The sequence below is a fragment of the Dasypus novemcinctus genome, chromosome 26, assembly GCF_030445035.2.
Source record: "Dasypus novemcinctus isolate mDasNov1 chromosome 26, mDasNov1.1.hap2, whole genome shotgun sequence".
In the NCBI taxonomy this organism is placed as follows: domain Eukaryota; kingdom Metazoa; phylum Chordata; class Mammalia; order Cingulata; family Dasypodidae; genus Dasypus; species Dasypus novemcinctus.
Genome location: NC_080698.1, coordinates 51,050,342 through 51,069,410, shown reverse-complemented (window position 1 = coordinate 51,069,410; position 19,069 = coordinate 51,050,342). Strand labels below are relative to the sequence as shown.

Sequence of the window (19,069 nt, the reverse complement as noted above, 5' to 3'; positions counted from 1 at the left end):
TCCCAGAACAGAGGGACACGCCAAGGACCCAGACTGCAGAACAGATGGTGGCCAGGGAGCAGAGGCAGGAGGGCAGCTCTCAGGGAGAGCAGGGCCAACGGCTCTAGGACTCTGCGTCACTCACGGCCCAAGTCGGCTCCCAGGGATCAAGGGCTGAGGCCTAACCTGGATAAAGAAGCACGAAGGCTCCAGAATTTCCATCTTAAGCGGGCAACAAGGGGTGGCCTCGGGGTCCGGGGGGTGATGGTGTGTGGTCGTGGAGCTGGGGCTGCCTGATCCGGAGCTGTGTGAGATTAGAGCGGCTGCTCACCCGGGGGCCTTGGGAGGCTGGACGAGATGGTGGAGGCCGCTGGCCTCCCTTTCGGCCCTGCTTCCGGCCCTGAGCCCACCTCTCCGCCAGGGAGGGCCTGGCACCTGGAGGGCCAGTCCCAAGCTGTCCCCCTTGGGGGGGTGGCTTTCCTCAGAGCAAAATCAGGGGTCAGCACCCAAGGAAGGGGGTTGGGATGCCAGGGGGGCAGAGTTGTGCAAGTTCCTGTCTGGGCTTCAGTTTCCCCATCTGCGAAATAGGGCGGTAATCCCACCCTGCCTCCTGCCCTGCTGGCGTGATGATCGGGCAGGCTGGGAGGGGCAAGTGTGCCCCACCATCCCTCTCGCCCTGAGCCCAGGCCCTTGTGGCAGCAGGAGCCCAGGAGATCTGGGCTGCACTGCAGGGGAAATCCAGTTTAGCAAGACCTGTGGGTGCAGAGGGCCTGGTGCCACCGGTGACTCAGCAGGGCTGGGCTTTTTGGGGAAAAGTGCCAGAAAATCAGGCATTCCATTTTCTTGTAGGCTCAGCCTTAGATGTGGGAGCCAGCAGAGAGGGGGGGGGCCCAGAGGAGCAGCGGAGCGGCCAGGGAACAGAGGTGCCGTGTTAGGCAGAGATTGGGTTCAAGTTCATCTACAAGCTGGGAGACCTTGGACAAGTCCCTTCGTCTATCTGAGCCTGTTTCGTCCCGTGTCGATTAAACAAGATCATTTGCATCGAGCCACGAGTGTTCTCTTTCCTCTCCCAGTTTGCTTTCTCCTTTCTTCCCTCCTCAGCTCCCCGCGGTCCATCTTGGCTCACCGGAAGTCACACGTTGAGCCGGAGGTTATGGGAAGCCTTCCCCCAAACCCCTCTGCCAGCCAATTGTTGACGGCGCCCCACGTTCGGCCCTTATTACCCCATCCCTCTGTGTTAAACGTTGTCCTGCCAACTGAGCCTTGATTTTTAAAAATTCTTTAACTACAATTTTTTAAAAAATTCTATTTTATTCTCTATTCTTTCTCATAGCAGCCCTGCGGATGGAGGAGGAATGGGGCAGGGACGTGGAAAGGGAACACAGGGTGGCCTCAGGGTCTACCCTGCGGTAGTTTATTTTTGCCCTCCTGGTGGACCCGTGGGCCTGAGGAAGTGCCTGGGCTATGAGGACACTTACTCGGGACTCCGCCAGTGGCTAAATATAAGCCGAGTTGGCATCGTTTGCATTACACCCCGATGACTGGTCTCTTTCCTGGTGCTAATGACAGCGGTCTGGGAAGAGGGGCCAGCGTCAGTCTTCCAGGCTCCAGCACGGACCGAGCGCCGCCTCTTCCTCAGTCACTCTCAGCTCTGTGGCCATGCAGACGTTTCCTAGCTTCTCTGTGCCTCAGTTTTCTTACCTGTAATATGAGCACAGCCAAAGGGACTGGCCGCTCAAAGGGTGTGGTGAAAATACCTGAGTTAACACATATAAGGTGCACGGAACAGTGCCTGACAGATAGTATGCACTCGTAACTGTTTGCTGTTGTTGTTGTTACAGTGATCATCGTTTTTGCTTTGTGCCAGGCCCTGGGCAGGGTTCAGGTGACACAGAGATGAGTCAGCCCTGGCCCCTTCCCCGGCTGAGCTCATGGTGTAGCACAGGAGTCAAACTCCGGGTGCGTCAGCTGCTCGGCTGAACCCTAACAAGAGAGACCTGAAGGTGAATGAGAAGTGCTCCTGCACCTGTGCAACAAGGTGCCCCACCTTGAGGAGGAAGTGGGACGAGGCGGTGCTGACTGGAGCCCACAAAAGGGATGTGCAGGGGGCCGTGGGTAGTGGCCCTTTGGTCCTCGCCCAAATCCCATTGTCTCTAGGTGTGGTAGCGACATGATCCACGCCGGGCTGGCTCTGAGGCACCGAGGAGGGCACTTGCTGTCTTGCTGAGGTCTTGAAACGGATTAAGAGAGGATCCTCTAGAGGTGGAGGAATTGGAACCCTGGAGAATTGTCAGTGGGAATGTAAAGTGGGGCAGCCGCTATGGAAAACAGTTTGGTGGTTCCTCAAAATGGTAAACAGAATTGCCATAGGACCTGGCAATTCATCTTCTAGGTATATGCCCCAAATGAATTGAACGCAGGGACTCAAACAGTGCCTTGTTCCTAGAAGCAATAGACACAGAGGCAAAAGGTGGACACAACTCAAGCGTCCATCCACAGATGAATGGATGAACAAAATGCGGATACCTAGGCAGTGAAATATCCTCAGCCTGTTATAAATTGAGAGTAATAAAACTTATCTTGCAGGGTCATTGTAAGGAGAAAATGGTTTGCTGATGAGAAACTCTAATTCTAGTGTGGGAAGTAATCCCAATTCTGACCTGACTGGTTTGTGATCAGACTCAGATGGAATTAAGGACACATAAGCCCTTTTGAAAAATCAGCCCTATACTGATAGAGGCAGTGTATAACATTTTTAAGTAATGAAAAAAGTATTGGTTATTTTATTATAACAAAAGCAATACTGTTAAAAATTTAGAAAAAGCAAAGTAAACATTAGAAAATGAAAACCCCCATAATCCTACCATCCAGCAATAATCACTCTGCATATTTTAATATATTCCCAATAATTATCAACTCATGGCCACATTTGTTTTATCTAGACTCCGTCTATTCTCCCCACCCCCGACTCCAAAGAGATTATTTTAAGGCAAATCTCAGATAACAAATTATTTTATTATAACTAGGTCAATATTTGTCTCTAAAATTTAAGGATATCTCTAATAAACATAACCTCAGTACAAACATCATCCCTAAGAAAAATGTTCTGAACAGTGTTAAATAGATGATTGAAAAATCGTTTTTCTTGTGCCTTTGAATATCAGATATTTCTTGTATTTACTTGCCAAGCTCTCTATATTAAGGACGTTAACTAAGGAGATACTACTTATCATTATTTCTCCAGGGAAGACCATGGAGACTTCAGGGTTCTCCTCCCAGACTGAAGACGACAGTCGAGTCAACAGAGAAATAAAAGATGAAGGTTGTATGTTTGTCTTCTCTGCCCCTCTGGAGGAAACCACACGGGAGGTGGAGCCCAGCAGTGGGTGGGACAGGAAAAGCTTTGCTCAGTTCAGGTGGTGCCCTGGCTCAAGTCACAAGTGGAATGTCTAGGGAAGTAGTGATTTTACACACATGTGCTTGGTCCAGGATGGCTCCCAGAACTTTCTAGCTGTGGAGAGCCTCAGTTGCTCCCCAGATCTCAGGGAGGCTCTGGGGTCTCGGACTGGCCCTAGGGTAAGTTCCCAGAAGGTGGCAGGTCCAGTCTGGCGGCAGAGTAAGGGAGGACAAGCTTTAGAGCTTCATGGGATCCCACCTGCTCTGTAATTTTCGCTGAATTCTGGGTTGGCAACTGCTCCACAGAGTCTGGGGAGCTCTGGGGTGGGCGGGGGGCTTAGAAGCCCCTTTCTGGGGTCCGTATTCAGAGAAGATTCTGGCCCAGGCCTCCCTAGAGCGCCAGGGCCCTCTGAGAGCCTTGGTCCCCTGCACCTTCCACTGGCCCTCGGTGTTGGGGGAGAGGACCCCGGAGAACCCCGTCACTCCTGGCTCCCAAATCCAAGCAGACCCCTGGGAGAGGGCCGGTCTCCAGGGCCACTGGGGCGGGGGGCGGACACTCATGCCTTCACCTCTGCGCCCCCCAGACCGGCAGGGGGATTTCCACGAGCAAGACGGAAAGGCCAGGCTCTCTCCCCAAGGACAGCGTGAGAGAGACAAGTCTTCCTCCTCCTCCTCCTCCTCCTCCTCCTCAGGTATAGCAAAGACGTCTGTGTATGTACACATATTATTCAAGAAAAATACGTACTTGGAAAACCAATTCCCTGTAATCCCCCACCTTGCTATTACTTGGCCCACATTCCACCCTAGAGCCCATCTGTACATATAACTTGTAGCCAGGCAGAATCTGATCCGACAGACAATTTTGTCCTCTGTTTAAAAATGTTTGCTCTCTTATAAGCATTTTGCCCTGTTACTCTGTAATATCTTGGCTATTTTTAATGCTTGCCGAATAACCCCTCAAGTGGCCGCATCTCATGCAAACTAACATTTAGGCTAAGCAGGGGCATTCCAGGGCCGTTGTCGATATATAGGCTCAATCAAGCAGACCGCCTTGTACAAATCCTCTCTTTGCCACTAACTAACTGTGTGATCTTGGGTAACTTGCTTAACCTTTTTGTGCCCCAGTGTCCTTGGGGGATGATCACAATAGTTATTGCCTCAAAAGAAAATCGAGAGGATTAAATGTTTTGTATATGTCAAGTCTTAGTAAAGTACCTCAGGCACAGTGAAAACTCTAAAAATGACTTTTATTATTAAGATTTCTCCCAATTCATAGTTCTCATAAGCAAAAGCTTTTCCTTTTTAAAATTTTGTTTTAAATCACATCCTTCGTATAAATTCCCCACAGGCTTAGAGTTTTGGACACCTCTAGTAGGGTCATTATTATTATTATCATCATTATTATTATAGAAGTTGTGGGTTTACAGACTCTGCCATCTTCCCACAATTCCTTTATCAAATCACCACATTTTTCTCCCAAGAAAGCAGCATATTCTTTCATTTTTATTCTTTCAATTCAAAATGTAAGGCTAACTCTAAAGCCATCATCATCATCATAGCTCTCCCTTTATTGAGCACTTACTAGGTGCCAGGTGCCATTCTGAGCACTGTACCCCTATGAACTCACTGAACCTACTGGCAAGGGTACAACTATTACTCCCACTCTACAGGTGAGGAAACAGAGGCACAGAAAGGCTGCGACCTGCTCCAGGAGAGCTCAATAGCGGGGGATTTCCCTCCCCTGCAGGTCTTTCTGGGCCCGGGCAGGGAAGGGGGTGGGCTCTGATCTGCCCCTCCTGGAGTAGAGCTTTCTCCACTATGATCTGCTCAACCTGGTGTGTTTGGGTTTACGATTTTACTCGGTGAAAGGATTCCCGAGGCTTCGGAATAATGCTCGGAAAGCCTTGGCCTAATCCAATCTTTTCATTTTACCAATGACGGGCTTGAGGCTCAGAGAGAAAGGCAGGTTTAAAGCCACACAATAAATGGTTATCTCAGCAGTTAGAGGAGGGAAAGTGGTTACTGGTTCGAGTGCCCTTGTTTGTAGCCGGGTCCTCCTGGGACTGAAAGAAGCCACCTCATTCGTGTGTGTGTACACACACACATACACACACACTCACAACCACACCGCCTACCAGTTTAGCTCTGGAAGAAGAACTTCCAGGGGCAGGGGGCCTGCGGGTGTCCCCTTGTTTCTCCTCCTCGGTGGAGGGGGGTCGTTCTGTCTTCTGATTCTGGTGGGCCCAGGGGGGTGCTGCTCCCCCACAAATGTTCTCTCCGAAAGTGTGGCCATAAGCCTCTTCCCTCAGGACTCTACAACAGACGTGGGGCTGGCTCTAAGTTTGACATGATTTCAAAAGAAAAGTTTAAGAATGGGAGAGGAAAAAAAGATGAGGGGGACAGATGGAAAGGGCATTTGAGGTGGGAGACACGCTTGAGCAGGACGCCCGGAGCCGGTCAGCGTGACGCTGTGGGGATACACAGGTGACACAGCCCTGCTGGGAGGGAAACCCTATCAGTAAGATGGTTATCTCCATGGAAATGCCATGAAACTGACCAGGGACCCACAGACGCAGGAGAGAGGTGTGGCAGTTTGATATTATTTATGAATTCCAAAAAGGAGCTATTGATCATGTTTGTAAACTGGTCAGTTCCTCTGGCATGATACCCTGTGATTGTATTAGATTCAGCTGAGAGGTGTCATTAAATTCTGTTAAGATTAGCGCTTTGATTCAACCATGTCATTAGAATGCGACTTTGCGTTGAGTCCCAGCCCCCTTGGGCTGATAACACAGACTCTCATACAAAAGTAGACACACAGAGAAGCAGAAATGTGAGGAAAGAGAGAAGGCTCCATTAGACGCGGCAGAGGCCCTGGAAAGAGAGATGAATCTGATAGTCTACAATGGACCTTATAAAGAGACAAGAATAGCTGAGCCCAGAAAGAAACAAGCCCTGGAAGAGAGACATGCCTTATGGCAGCCTACAGCTGAGATGGGAAGAAGCTGGGACCACGGAGCGTTAGGGGAAGGAGGAAGGCTGAACCCTCGCAGACATCGCCCGCCATCTTGCTTCAACACATGGCCAACGACGTTGGATGAAAAAATACTTCTTACGGTACCTTGAGTTGGACTCGGCCTTGTCACTGTAAGTTTCTACCCCAAATAAATACCCTTTACAAAACCCAACAGAGTTCTGGTACTTTTCATCAGCACTCCTTTGGCTGACTAACTAAGTAGCCTACAGAAACGTTAAGTGATTTGTCCAAGGGCACACAGAACAGTAGTGGCAGGTCTCCCACACTCCAGAACAGAGCTCTTCCCTCCTGTCATCAATTCTGAGAGTGCATTGGTCTGAATGAGCAGATTCCCAGCTCGTTCCAGGCCAAGGCTCTCCTACAGCTTGTGCTTGTTCCCTGCAGACAGCTGTGATGAAGACCCACCTTCCAGAAAAGCCAGAAAACGTCGGCGGGGCCCCGGGGCTCGGCTCCACCACAGGGACAGCTCACGTGGCAGGCGACAGGCTTTCCCGTGGCTCTTTTGCCCACTCGACTCACTGCTGAGTTTCTCAGTGGGTCTGAATGGATCTGTGTGAAGATGTTCCACATTGTGTTGTTTATAGAAGGGCAATATTAGGAAAAAACCTCAATGTCCAACAGAGAGTAAATTAGCTAAGTGATGCGTCACCGGCTCTTGGTTCCGTCTCTCTCCTTCACATGATCGTTTGCTCTCAAATATACTTCGCAAAAATTCACACGTACACAATTGTAAGTGAGATTGGAAGGGAAAATATCAAGATTTTAATAGTGGCTCTCTCTGGATGGTGAAACTATCAGTGGATTTCCTTTTCTTTGCTTTTCTTTCTCTTTTAAAAAAACTGTCCTGTATTATAAACGTTTTCCAATGGGCATATTTTATTTTTGTAGCCAGAAGAAACTAATTTTTGCAAAAATTAAACAACTTAGGGAATTTCAGCCCAGATGGATCAAGGGAAGAAAAGAGTATGTGGGGGAAGAGTCTAGATTAACCCTTGGTAAGGACCCTGGCACACACGAGATGCTTGATAAATGCTACCCTTGAAGCTGGAGTTGAGCTCTGGATTCTATTTCTGGGGATAAAACTTGTTAGGAATGCAAGTTTTGGCGATAGACCTCGGTTTGAATCCTGGAGTTGTCACTCACTGGCCATGTAACCCTGGGAGAATAATGTCACTTTCTGAGCCTCAGTCTCCTTATCTGCAAAAGGACTTCTTCCCAAAACTTCCATGAGGAGCAAATGAAATGTAAATTACTTAGTGCCGCCTTGGCGCATAGTGAGCGCAATACACGGCGGCTACTGACTTTTGAGCAAGGTACAGGTCCCCTCAAGAGCCCCCTGCTTCCTCCTCCCCCCCACCCCCCGCCACGTCCCGCTCGAGCCCTAAGTTACTTTTAAAGACTTAATGCCCGTGGAAGTTTGAGCGGCCTGGCTCACGTGATGGGAAGAGCCGAGCGTCTTAGTTTGCCAGGGCTGCTATGACAAATACCACACACTGGCTGGCTGAAACAGCAGGATTTTATGGTTTTGGAAGAACTGGCAAGGCTTGCTTTCTCCCGGGGCCTGCGGGGTCGCGGCAATACTCTGTCACACGCGAACTCTCTCTTCTGGCGTCCGCTCCTCTGGCTTCCGCTGACTTCTGGCATCTCAGTCCTGGCTGTTACTTCCGTGTCCAATTTCCTTTGCTTCTGAGGACTTCAGTCTTACTACTGAAGCCCCACCCTTATCTAAGGAGGACCTCTGAAGATCCTTTTCACAAATGGGTTCACATTCACAGGCTGACTCACCTTGACATATTCAAAGACCCTATTTCCAAATGAGGAGTTAGGACTGAACATGGCTTTTGCTGACATCGGGTTTTGTCCCCATCCTTTTGCACCTAAAGGGGTTTTTGTCTCCGTCCAGGTGCCGTGCACAGGGAGCCTGACATTTTGGAGGAAGAGCTTCATCTCTATGGAGGTAATCCGGTGTCCAGTAGCTTTGGGGAAAACAGAATTAGACCGAGGACATGAGGACGTTGGGTGGACATGAGGTCACGAGGGTGTCTCATAAGTTGAAACGTTCCAGGCACATATAAGACATGTGGGAAGGTTAGTGGTTTTGACATTGGCAGATGGGGGTGGGGACGAGCGCTCTCTACCGAGGTAAGAATGTCTTAAGGAAATCCCACATTCTCTTCCGTGACTTGTGGGGTGGCCTTGAGCAGTCACCCAACTTTTCTGGGACACCATTTCCCAACCAGCAAAAAACGGGATGTGCTCAGTGCTCAGTCTCCTGGGATACAGGCTGTTTAAGCATGCTTGGAAAAATTAAGGCCCTGATCTCTACACAACTCATTTTATGGAATGATTGTTTCCAAGGACCGTGTTTATTACAGCGAGGAGGCATAAATATGATGGCACTTTGCTTGGTAGAACTACCATGAAATGAGGTAATTTGTAGGAATGAATCAGTTTGCCAAAAACCCTAACAAGGGCCTAGTGCCAGATTTTTTAAAATCCTGTTTAACTTTGAGCCAAAATTTCCAAAATCTATTTAATTTCCTAACACCCAGTGATAGCCCAAAGAACGGACATAAAACATACATGTATACAGTGATATAAAAAGACTCATAATTTATACATCACAATACTAGTGGGTGCCTCTGAGCAGTAGCATTATGGGTAATATTTAAATGGTTTTATTTGCCTGTCTGAATCTTGTTTTGTTTACAAAAACAAGTATTTTTTGGTTTAAGAAAGTATTTTTATTAATATTCAAGTAACTTAAGTAGTTTTCATGGGGGGCTAGGAAATAAGGGAGCAATGGCTATGTCTACACCTGTTTAAAATTATTTTTCCTCATCATAAAAGTGATTTCATATTCGCTGTAGATATTCTCAGTTATTTGGGAATTCTTTTTCCCATGACATTGGAGGTACTCAGTGGATAATTCCTCAGTCCTATTTCATGCCCGTCTTGGTATGGTCTCTGTACCCTCGGTCCTGGGCACTCTTTGGTCAGTTTGTGGATAGTAATTCCCATCTGTACTTCAGCCAGACCCGCGAACGCAGCGCAGCCTCGGGGGTGCGCAGCCGTGGGCTGACTGCCCCCTTCCGGAGGACGGGAAGTAGGCAGGGCCCGGGCTCCTGGGGGAGGCGGCCCGAGGCATCCCGCCTGGCCACTTGGGGAAGAAGGTGGCAGATCTAGGAGAAGGGTCACCAGGGAACTGGACGGGGCAGCAAGAGCCACAGAACCAGCGCAGATGGTGCCTGGGGGGGGGCGGTGAGGTGGGGTTCATAGGGCCGCAGACTGGGCTCAGCTCCCCAGCAGGCAGCCCAGAAAGGGGCTCGACACATAGATAAACCCAGGCCCCATTCCCGGCGGGGGCCAGGGCGCCGGGGGTACAGCCAGCTCGGCTGCCAGGGACTCGGGGGGAGCAGAGGAATTCAGACACAGTCATCAGCTCCTGCATCTGGACAGGCAGGAACGGGCAGAGATGGCAAGCTAGGAGCCCGTTTGTGAGCAGATGTGTCTTCTCTGATTCTCAGCGTCTTTTTAAAAATTAATAGATTGCGGGGGTATAGGGGGAAAAATATGCCAAATGTACGCTATGGACCATAGTAACTGGAATAGTCTGATGATGCTATCGCAGAATCTGTAACACATGTTCCGCAGCGGTGTGGTGTGGTGTATGGGAGTTTTACACATGTGCAAGGTGGTTTTGTGGGTTCACAACTTCTGTAATAAAAGTATATTTTTAAAAATTAATAGATTTCATGAATTCTACGGCTCACATGTCTTCACATTTTAACATCTCTGAAATCGAGATGGATCTTGAAATTACTATTCCTGGTAACTTAACAACTATAATCATCAGGGGTTTTTCTTACATAGAGCGTATAAAATAACGCCACACCCCACAAATACGGTGGGTTGGATTCGATGAAATACAATAGTCACCAACTTTTTAAAAAAAATTTTTAAGTACAATCAGGAAATTTTACTTAAAAAGCTGGATGTCAGGCTTCTCATGGGAAACTAGGAGACCCGCAACGCCGGGCTGGAGTTTCGTGGCGGCGTCCAGCCGGCCGGGCAGCGGCTGCCCCGGGGATGGAACGGAGGCTCTCCAGCTTGCTCTGCTACTTCACTCCCACGTTTGCCAACTCCAGGTCACTGAAAGTCTCTGGGAGAGACCCACCTCCTTGGCACCAGATGGTAATGCAGATGTGATCACAAGTTTCCCTTCTTGCAGGTGCCTCTGGAGAGATGGTGCCTTCTGGGGACGCAGGTGAGCGGCTAGGGGAGACGGGTGGTGGCTGGTGCTGGTGGTGAGTGAGGCCTGGCATTGTCTGTCTCCCCCTCCCCCCACTATGAGGGTCGCGAGCCCCAAAGTCCCCTTGGGGCCTGGGGCTCTGAGGATGAGGCCATGGAAGTTAGAAAAAGGTTCCAGGAAGAGGCAAGGGGATTACACCTGCGACCCAGAGATAGAAGGATCCCTTGGGATGCTGGGGCTTTCCACCTGGGCCTTCCCACCCCCACCCCCCAATGGCTCTCATCTGTCTGCTCGTCTTCTTTAGGAGGCACCAGGAACCGAACTCGGGACCTCCCATGTGGGAGGCAGGTGCCCAACTGCTTGAGCCACATCTGCTCCCCCTCTTTTTTAACAAGTCAATTTTACTGATACATATTAATAAAGCATAAATCCACCCCAAGTGTACCATCAGCAGTATCTGGTATATTCACATAGCTGTGCATTCATCACTTCAATCATTTTTAGAGTCTTTTCATAATAATAATAATAATAAACAAAAAAAAAAACCTTATCACCTCTCAACCTCTCTATGCTTCCCCTGCCATACATAACAGCTATTCTGTTTCCTTCTTGCTAGTATATATGTATTTATATTTTGTAAAAGCAGTCATAGATGCAATATCATCCGTATTCGTGTTTTACATGAGCTTTCACTATGCTATGCAGTCCCAGGTTAGTTGTTAGCTTTCCTTCCAGTAATATGCATGACTTAGACTTACCCTTTCAATCACTCTCATGCCCACGTAACCACCAGGGGAGAGGCTCCTGCTAAGAGCCCCAAGCAGGTATGGGCACTAACATCAAGTTTCTAATTTCTAGGTCTCCGAAGAAGAGGCTCTGACCCAGCACCTGGTAAATACTCAAGTTCAAAGAGTAGGGTGGTTAAAAAAAAAAAAAAAGAGTGGGGTGGGTGCTTCCAGAGGGGCAGGGTGGGACCACAGCAGTGTGGGGCGGGAGGCAGGGGTCGATCCCCGCAGGAAGGCGGCCACCAGCCCAAATGTCCCGGTGATTCAGGGAAGGGCCCTCCAGGCTCTGGCGAGATGGAATGGTGACTCAGTACTGCGGAGGGAGGAGGGGTCTGTGGGGGTCCCCAGGACAGGGGCGCCCGCCCTCACGGTTTTGCAGAAAGTATCCTCTGACCCAGGAAGCAATACCCAGGAGATCAGTTCTCCGGGAGGCAGGGGAGAGAAAATCCCACCTCTCTTCCCACCAAAGTTAAACACTGGTCTCTCTCTTGTTCCCAAGGAGAAGCGGAGGCCTCTCAGTTAAGACCACTGAATATAAAGAAAGATGGTAAGGAAATCAGCGCTCCGAGGCTGCTTCCGCCCATCGACGATGGCCTGGAGCAGTAGTCCTATCCCACTTTTGCCGTGAACCCCACAGGTTGCAGACACCTGGGCTTAGAGTCACTGGGTACAAAGATTCCCATCTTGCAGATGTGTAAACCGAGGCTCAAGGATGGGGAGTCGGTGGCACGGCCAGAGTTTGGACCTTGGTCCTGTGAGCTTTCTTTCCTTTTTTTTTTTTTAAAAGATTTATTTATTTATTTCTCCCCCTCTCCCCCCCCTCAGTTGTCTGTTCTCTGTGTCCATTTGCTGCGTGTTCTTCTTTGTCCACTTCTGTTGTTGTCAGTGGCATGGGAATCTGTGTTTCTTTGTTGTTGTTGCGTCATCTTGCTGTGTCAGCTCTCCGTGTGTGCAGCGCCATTCCTGGGCAGGCTGTACTTTCTTTCACGCTGGGCGGCTCTCCTTACGGGGTGCGCTCCTTGCGCGTGGGGCTCCCCTACGCGGGGGACACTCCTGCGTGGCAGGGCACTCCTTGCGCGCATCAGCACTGCGCATGGGCCAGCTCCACACGGGTCAAGGAGGCCTGGGGCTTGAACCGCGGACCTCCCATGTGGTAGACGGACGCCCTAACCACTGGGCCAAGTCCACTTCCCATCCTGTGCTCTTTCTGCTGCCCACACAGTCACTAGGAAATGAACGCCCTCCAGGCCGGGGGGGCCAGAACAGAGAGCTGGGAAGGGCCGGGCTGAGCGCCCCCTGAGGATAGACTAGACTAGATCTTAGGGAAGGAGCAGTGAGAACCGAGGGGTCACCTCTGCTCCAGGCAGCGAGGGGGACGGGGGTACGAAGTTTTGAGTGTTGATTCGTCCAGGTTTTTTGTTTTGCTTTTTTCCCTTTGAACCATTTTTAAGCGTCAATGGTGTTAATTACATTCACAACGTAATTAACATTGGCCACCAGCCATCACCAAAACTTCTCCATCACCCCAAACAGAAACTCTGCACCCAGCAAGCATTAACTGCCCACTCCCCCTCCCCGCGGCCCCTGGTAACCTAATCTACTTCCAGTCTGTCTGCATTTGCTTCTTCTGGATATTTCCCGTAAGTGGAATCATACACTGTTTGTCCTTCGGTGTCTGGCTTCTTTCACTCAACACGATGCCTTCAAGCTTCATCCATGATGCCACATGGCTCAGAACATCTTCCTTTTTATGGTCAAATAATATTCCATTGTGTGGATAGGCCACTTTTGTTTATCCATCACCTGTCGGTGGGCGCTTGGGATGCTTCCACCGTCTGGCGATTGTGAAGAGCATGGTTTTTGATCGACTGAAGGGCAGGGAGGGGGCGGCCCGGGTCTGAGCCCCCCTGCCCGGCCTTTGTCCATCCCGGGGAACAGAGCGGCTGCTTAACCCTCCTCGGCTATAAAATGAGGCTCGTTGGGCTAAAACCAAGATTCCCAAAGCACAGGCCATGTCCCCCTTGCTTCTGCACATGGAATTATACTTCCAAGTGAGAAAGTGACTCCCGCTCCCCTGTCTTTCTCAGAGCACGGGCTGGGTTTGGAGGCCTCCGCCTTCAGGGCCGCCAGGCCCCTGCTGCAAGGCAGCCTTCTTCGTTCAGAGCCTTCTCCAGGCAGCTGTGTCAGGCAAGACCTAACCTGCCTTGTTTTGTTTTCCACGGGCTTATTTTTACGACATGGGATCCCAGTTTTCCAGTTACTGTTGTGACGTAAAGTTTCCTTTTAGGATAAATTTATTTAAGGAAAAAGGGAATTTATTTTTTTAAAATATGCTAAGGAAATATTGGTGCAGGTGATATTGGATTAACATAAAATTATGAAGGTGGTCATCAGTGGTACAAAAATGGCAAAAATCACAAAGGTGGCACGTAATGACTAAAGTCGGAAAAACTGGGTGAGGATGATTTCCAGGGTCTCTTCCCAATCTAGCATTTTTAACGAAACAAATGGGAACCCCTGCCCACCTTGCATTCACTTTGCCTGCAAACTCTCCCCTTTTTTAAAAAAAGATTTATTTATTTATATTTATATCTCTCCCCTTCCTCCCCCCGGCGTCTGCTCTCTGTGTCCATTCGCTGTATGTTCTTCTGTGACTGCTTCTATCCTTATCAGTGGCCCCGGGAATCTGTGTCTCTTTTTGTTGCGTCATCCTGTTGTGTTCAGCTCTCCATGTGTGCAGTGCCATTCCTGGGCAGGCTGCACTTTCTTTCATGCTGGGTGGCTCTCCTTACGGGGCGCACTCCTTGCGCGTGGGGCTCCCCTACGCGGGGGACACCCCTGCGTGGCACGGCACTCCTTGTGCGCATGAGCACTGAGCATGGGCCAGCTCCACACGGGTCAAGGAGGCCCGGGGTTTGAACCACAGACTTCCCATGTGGTAGGCAGACGCCCTAACCACTGGGCCAAGTCCACTTCCCCAAACTTGCTCTTGATAGCAGTGATATGCAGCATCATGCTCAGTTTTACCATTTCCAAAGCACTTTCTCATTCAAGACCTACCTTGATCCTCCCAGTGGCATAGAGGTTGCTCTTCTTATGCTTTTAAGGAGAAAACTGGAACCCAGAGGGGTTAGGACACTTGTCCAAACACACAGCACATCAGCGGCCAAACTGAGATGAGCTTGGGCACGTTCCCCCAGGCAGGGAGCCTGCCTCACTCCAGAATCTTCTCTGAAATATCTTCTCTTTTTTCTTTCCTTCCTCCCTCCCTTCCTTTAAGTCTTCTTTTCCTGGGTTGAGACCCAGAAAAGTGGAGGGAGGCCTCTTTAACAGACCCTGAATTCCCACCGCAGGCACGGGCCCTGCCCCTCGGCTCCTCTCCCTACATTCTCTACATAAACCCTCTAAGCCTGCAATTCTACCAGGCATCACAGAAATAGATGCACACGTGTACAGAAATCCCTGTGTGGTGATGCTTGGTGTGGCGTCCGTGGGAACAGCAAAGAACTGGGCACCCCCAGATTCATCAGTGGGAGACTAAATAAGTTAGAACAAACTTATACTGTGGAAGACTATGTAGCCATCAAAAAAAAAAAAGTAGATCCATATGCTCTGAGATGGAAAGATGACCCTGATCTATCAATGACAGGGAAAAAAAGCAAATTATAGGGCTGCTGGTATACAGATTGGTCTCATTTTTAAAAAATGTGCGTATCTATGTCTGCAAATGTTTGCCCATCGCTGCTCACTTTTAAGGAGGGGCATTAGGGAGAGAGAACGGGTAATGGGAAACTTCCAAATAGAGTCACTTTTAAACTTGGCACATTTGCATTTCGTTTTCTGGGATTGTACTTAACGTTCCTTTGACAAAGCATGGAGCATGTCTGCATGCCCAGCATGCACGGGGGGGTGGGCAGTGAGCAAGACAAACCAACTCCCTGCCTGCCTTGGACCTGATGTCCTGCGAAGGAGACGGAGAATAAACATGGAAACGAAAATATGAGTGGAGTGGCGCTAAGTATTATAACCACAGTAAAGCGAGATAAGGGGTGGAAAGTGGTGGCGCTTGGGGCACTGTGTTAGTGCAACAGGCCAGAACTTTGTTCAGAACTCTGAATAAAGTTACGTTTGAGCAGAGACAAGAATACTTTTGGGAAGAAAGGGAGAGAGAATGCAAATAGGGAGGAAGAGAGAGTGAGAGGGGAGAAGAAAGAAGGAAAGAGAGAAGAGGAGGGAGGCAGGAAGGAAAGGAGGGAGGGAGGAGGCAGGAGGGAAGAAAAGAAAGGAAAAGAGAAAGCAAGAAAGGGAGGAAGGGAGGGGAAAGAGTAATCCCCCGCCTCCTCTTCTGCAGATGAGTTTTTCCATTTCGTCCTCCTCTGCTTTGCCATTGGGGCGCTCCTGGTGTGTTATCACTATTATGCAGGTACGCAGGGGCCCTGGGGCACGGGGATGGCGGGGGGGGGGGGGGGGGGGGGTTGGGGGTGTGGCCCGGGGACCCCAGCCCGCTGGCTGACCACCCACTCCCTGCCCCTGCCCTCCCAGACTGGTTCATCTCCCTCGGGGTCGGCCTGCTCACCTTCGCCTCCCTGGAGACGGTCGGCATCTACTTCGGGCTGAGTAAGAGCACCCCGCACAGACCATGGATGCCTGCCAGGGACCAGAGCGTGGCCATGACCTCAACATTTTTTTAAACTTCCTTGTGCTCCTGTTTTTTTTTTCCTGACCGCTTTCAAGGTCAATGTGCGGTCATTGGCAAAAGCCAGTGGAAAAACCGGGCAGCTCCCTAAAAACGCGACAGAAACAGTTTACCGGGGCCAACGACTAGAATTCAGCAGATGAGTTCGTTAATGGGATTGGGTGCTGAATTCCCGGAGTTTCCTGGCCTTGTTTTTGCTGCGCAGTGTTGTTGTTTTTAATAACAATACCTCTAGGACTGTTATCTAAACTTAACGGGCTGCCTGGGATCCCACCGTCAGAGCTCTGCTTGGGCGGGTTGGGCCTTTGTCCAGCGGTGGCGTCTGACCCTGCAGCGCTCAACTCACCTTGCTCTCTTGTCTCTGAACAGTTTACCGGGTCCACTCCATCCTGCAAGCCTTCATCCCCCTCTTCCAGAAGTTGAGGCAGATGGGTAACTTTTTCATTTTTTACTTATATTTTTTTATTTGGGGGGGAGGGTAAGTTTTGAACCCTCCCTGCATTCACTCTTTCTCCCAATCAGGGCCTTCTATTTTGAACAAGGCTTGGCTTATAGGAAAGAACACAGGGCCCGGAGTCGGGGGGCTGGGTTCAAGTCCTACCTCTGCCAATCTAGCAGGGTCTCTGATCCTGGAGCCTCTTTCAGCCTCAGTTTCTTCAACTGGCAAAAGGGTGTAAATAATAACTGCCACATAAGGGTGCCATGAAGGCCAAACGAGGAGCGGATGCAGAAGCACTTAACTGTGAATCACTGGGCAAAGCAAAGGGAGTTTGATTGCTTCTGTTCTTTTGTAATACTTTACAGTTTCCCAAACACTATCCTCTCCTAGCATGGGGGAAGTGGGCTTTAGTTAATGTATACTTGACCTCTGAGGCAATGGAAGCTCAGAGAGGTGCAGTGAGTTGCCCAGGGTCACACAGCTGGAGTGGCTGAGCTGGGCTAAAGGAGGTCCTCTTCATTGACCTGCAGCTCTGTGCCCACCCTTCTGCCTCAGCACTGAGAGGCAGGTGGCTGCGTGTTTCTGTGCGGGGACGATAGCTGTATGTTACCAAACCATCAGGCCATCCATTTCATGACTAAAGGGCGGTTAGTGGTGATGGCTGTGGGTCACGGAGACCCGTGGCTTCTGAGTTAGGGACATCGCCCCGGCTGTAAGTGGGCATTCGGGCACCTGGGGGAGTGGTGGTGGCGACGCCTTGCTGCCTTCGGGATCCCGGGCCACCCTGCGGGCTTTGCCTTCCAGGGTTCAGGAAGATCAACTGAGGCCCGCGGCAGGGGAGCCCCCGGGCCAGGCCCCAGCCGTGCGTCTGCACCCCCTGAGCCGCCGAGGACCGAGCACTGCTCCAGGAGCTGCCCCGACGGACAAGCCAGGGCGATCAAGAGCGCGCTTTTCCTTCCACGGGGTCGGAACGCTGGCGCCGGCCTGGGCCGGGGCCTCCTCTGGGCAGGGCTGGCGTGCAATCCAGTTGCCCAGGCGGGAGGCCGGCGGTGGCCTGAGCCCTTCCCGCTACCAGGACGGGCAGCAGGGGCCAGGATGTCGCTGCTCTCAGGAGACAGGAGGAGGCCCCGGGCCTGCCAGCTGTCGCCTCTTTGGGCTTAGGGATTCTCTCACCCCCCCCCCCCCCCAGGCCATCCCCGCGGGCTCTCACATCCACAGGGCCATCCCAGGACCAACAGACGATCCGCTGCCCCGAGGCAGGGTGCCACCAGCCAGCACTCCCCAGGTGAACCTGGGCCCGGGGAGATGTGGGGGACGAAAGTCACAGCGTCACCTTCCCTCAGCCTCGCCACCCAGCGCCAACCCCACTGCCCTGGACCCCCATCAAGATTCAAATAAACTTTCTCTTCCCTGGACTAAAAAGAGTCAGCGTAACATTCTTTTGGATTTTTTGAGTGCCAGGACACGTTTGAGGTCTCCTTTGACCCTGTCTAGTCAAGGAAGTTGCCTTGTCCTACTGGATAAAGTATAGCAGGGCATAAATGTAAAACATCTCGGGAAACGGACTTTGGCCCAGTGGTTAGGGCGTCTGTCTACCACATGGGAGGTCTGCGGTTCAAACCCCGGGCCTCCTTGACCCGTGTGGAGCTGGCCCACGTGCAGTGCTGATGCGCGCAAGGAGTGCCCTGCCACGCAGGGGTGTCCCTGCATAGGGGAGCCCCACACGCAAGGAGTGTGCCCCGTAAGGAGAGCCGCCCAGCGCGAAAGAAAGTGCAGCCTGCCCAGGAATGGCGCCGCCCACACTTCCCGTGCTGCTGACGACAACAGAAGCGGACAAAGAAACAAGATGCAGCAAATAGACACAGAGAACAGACAACTGGGGGAGGGGTTGGAATTAAATAAAAATAAAATAAATATTTAAAAAAAAAAAAAGTAAAACATCTCGTTGTAGGTCAAAGACTTCAACTGCAAAGGTTGAGAATGAGACCAGGCCTTGCAAACATTCATGTAGAAAAAAAATCTGAGCTGTTAAATATTCTCATCTCAGCAGATATCGTGAGGATGCAAAATAAAACCCATTGCACATTTCGGTTACATTAAAGGAAGTATAGAGTCTAGATTAAAGGAGGTCCTACTTTGCACTGGCCAAGCCACACCAATAGAACGTGTTCAGTTATAAACAGGAACAAAATGGAGTTTAACATTGAATAAATTAAGCTTACAAAAATCTTACTCCATGTTTTAGTTTCCTGGCTGCTAAATCAAATGTCATGCCATGGATTGGGAATTTGTTGGCTCACGGTTTTGAGGCTTCAAGTCCAAAAGCGAGGTGTCAGCAAGGCAGCGCTTTCTTCCAGAAGACTGTGGCATTCTGGGACTGGCTGCCAGCGAGCCTCGGTCCCTGACTTTTCTGTCACATGGCCGGGCACGTGGCAGCATCTTCTCCTTTCTCTTCTGGGGTCGCTTGACTTTCAGCTTCTGGCTG

At 50.5% G+C, this 19,069-nt stretch overlaps 1 protein-coding gene across 1 annotated transcript in view; it reads left to right on the top strand.

Moving 5' to 3' along the window:
• The window catches only part of TMEM40 (transmembrane protein 40), a 28,419-nt gene extending 9,659 nt beyond the window's left edge, over positions 1–18,760 (top strand). Inside the window, exons 2-11 of the mRNA XM_023588147.3 lie at positions 3,224–3,301; positions 3,960–4,067; positions 8,316–8,369; positions 10,644–10,679; positions 11,523–11,555; positions 11,949–11,996; positions 15,801–15,872; positions 15,992–16,066; positions 16,515–16,577; positions 17,389–18,760. Of these exons, the coding sequence (XP_023443915.2) occupies positions 3,232–3,301; positions 3,960–4,067; positions 8,316–8,369; positions 10,644–10,679; positions 11,523–11,555; positions 11,949–11,996; positions 15,801–15,872; positions 15,992–16,066; positions 16,515–16,577; positions 17,389–17,408 (579 nt within the window). The 5' untranslated portion in view covers positions 3,224–3,231 and the 3' untranslated portion in view covers positions 17,409–18,760. The remainder of the gene's footprint in view (positions 1–3,223; positions 3,302–3,959; positions 4,068–8,315; positions 8,370–10,643; positions 10,680–11,522; positions 11,556–11,948; positions 11,997–15,800; positions 15,873–15,991; positions 16,067–16,514; positions 16,578–17,388) is intronic.
• The last annotated feature ends 309 nt before the right edge of the window (positions 18,761–19,069 follow it).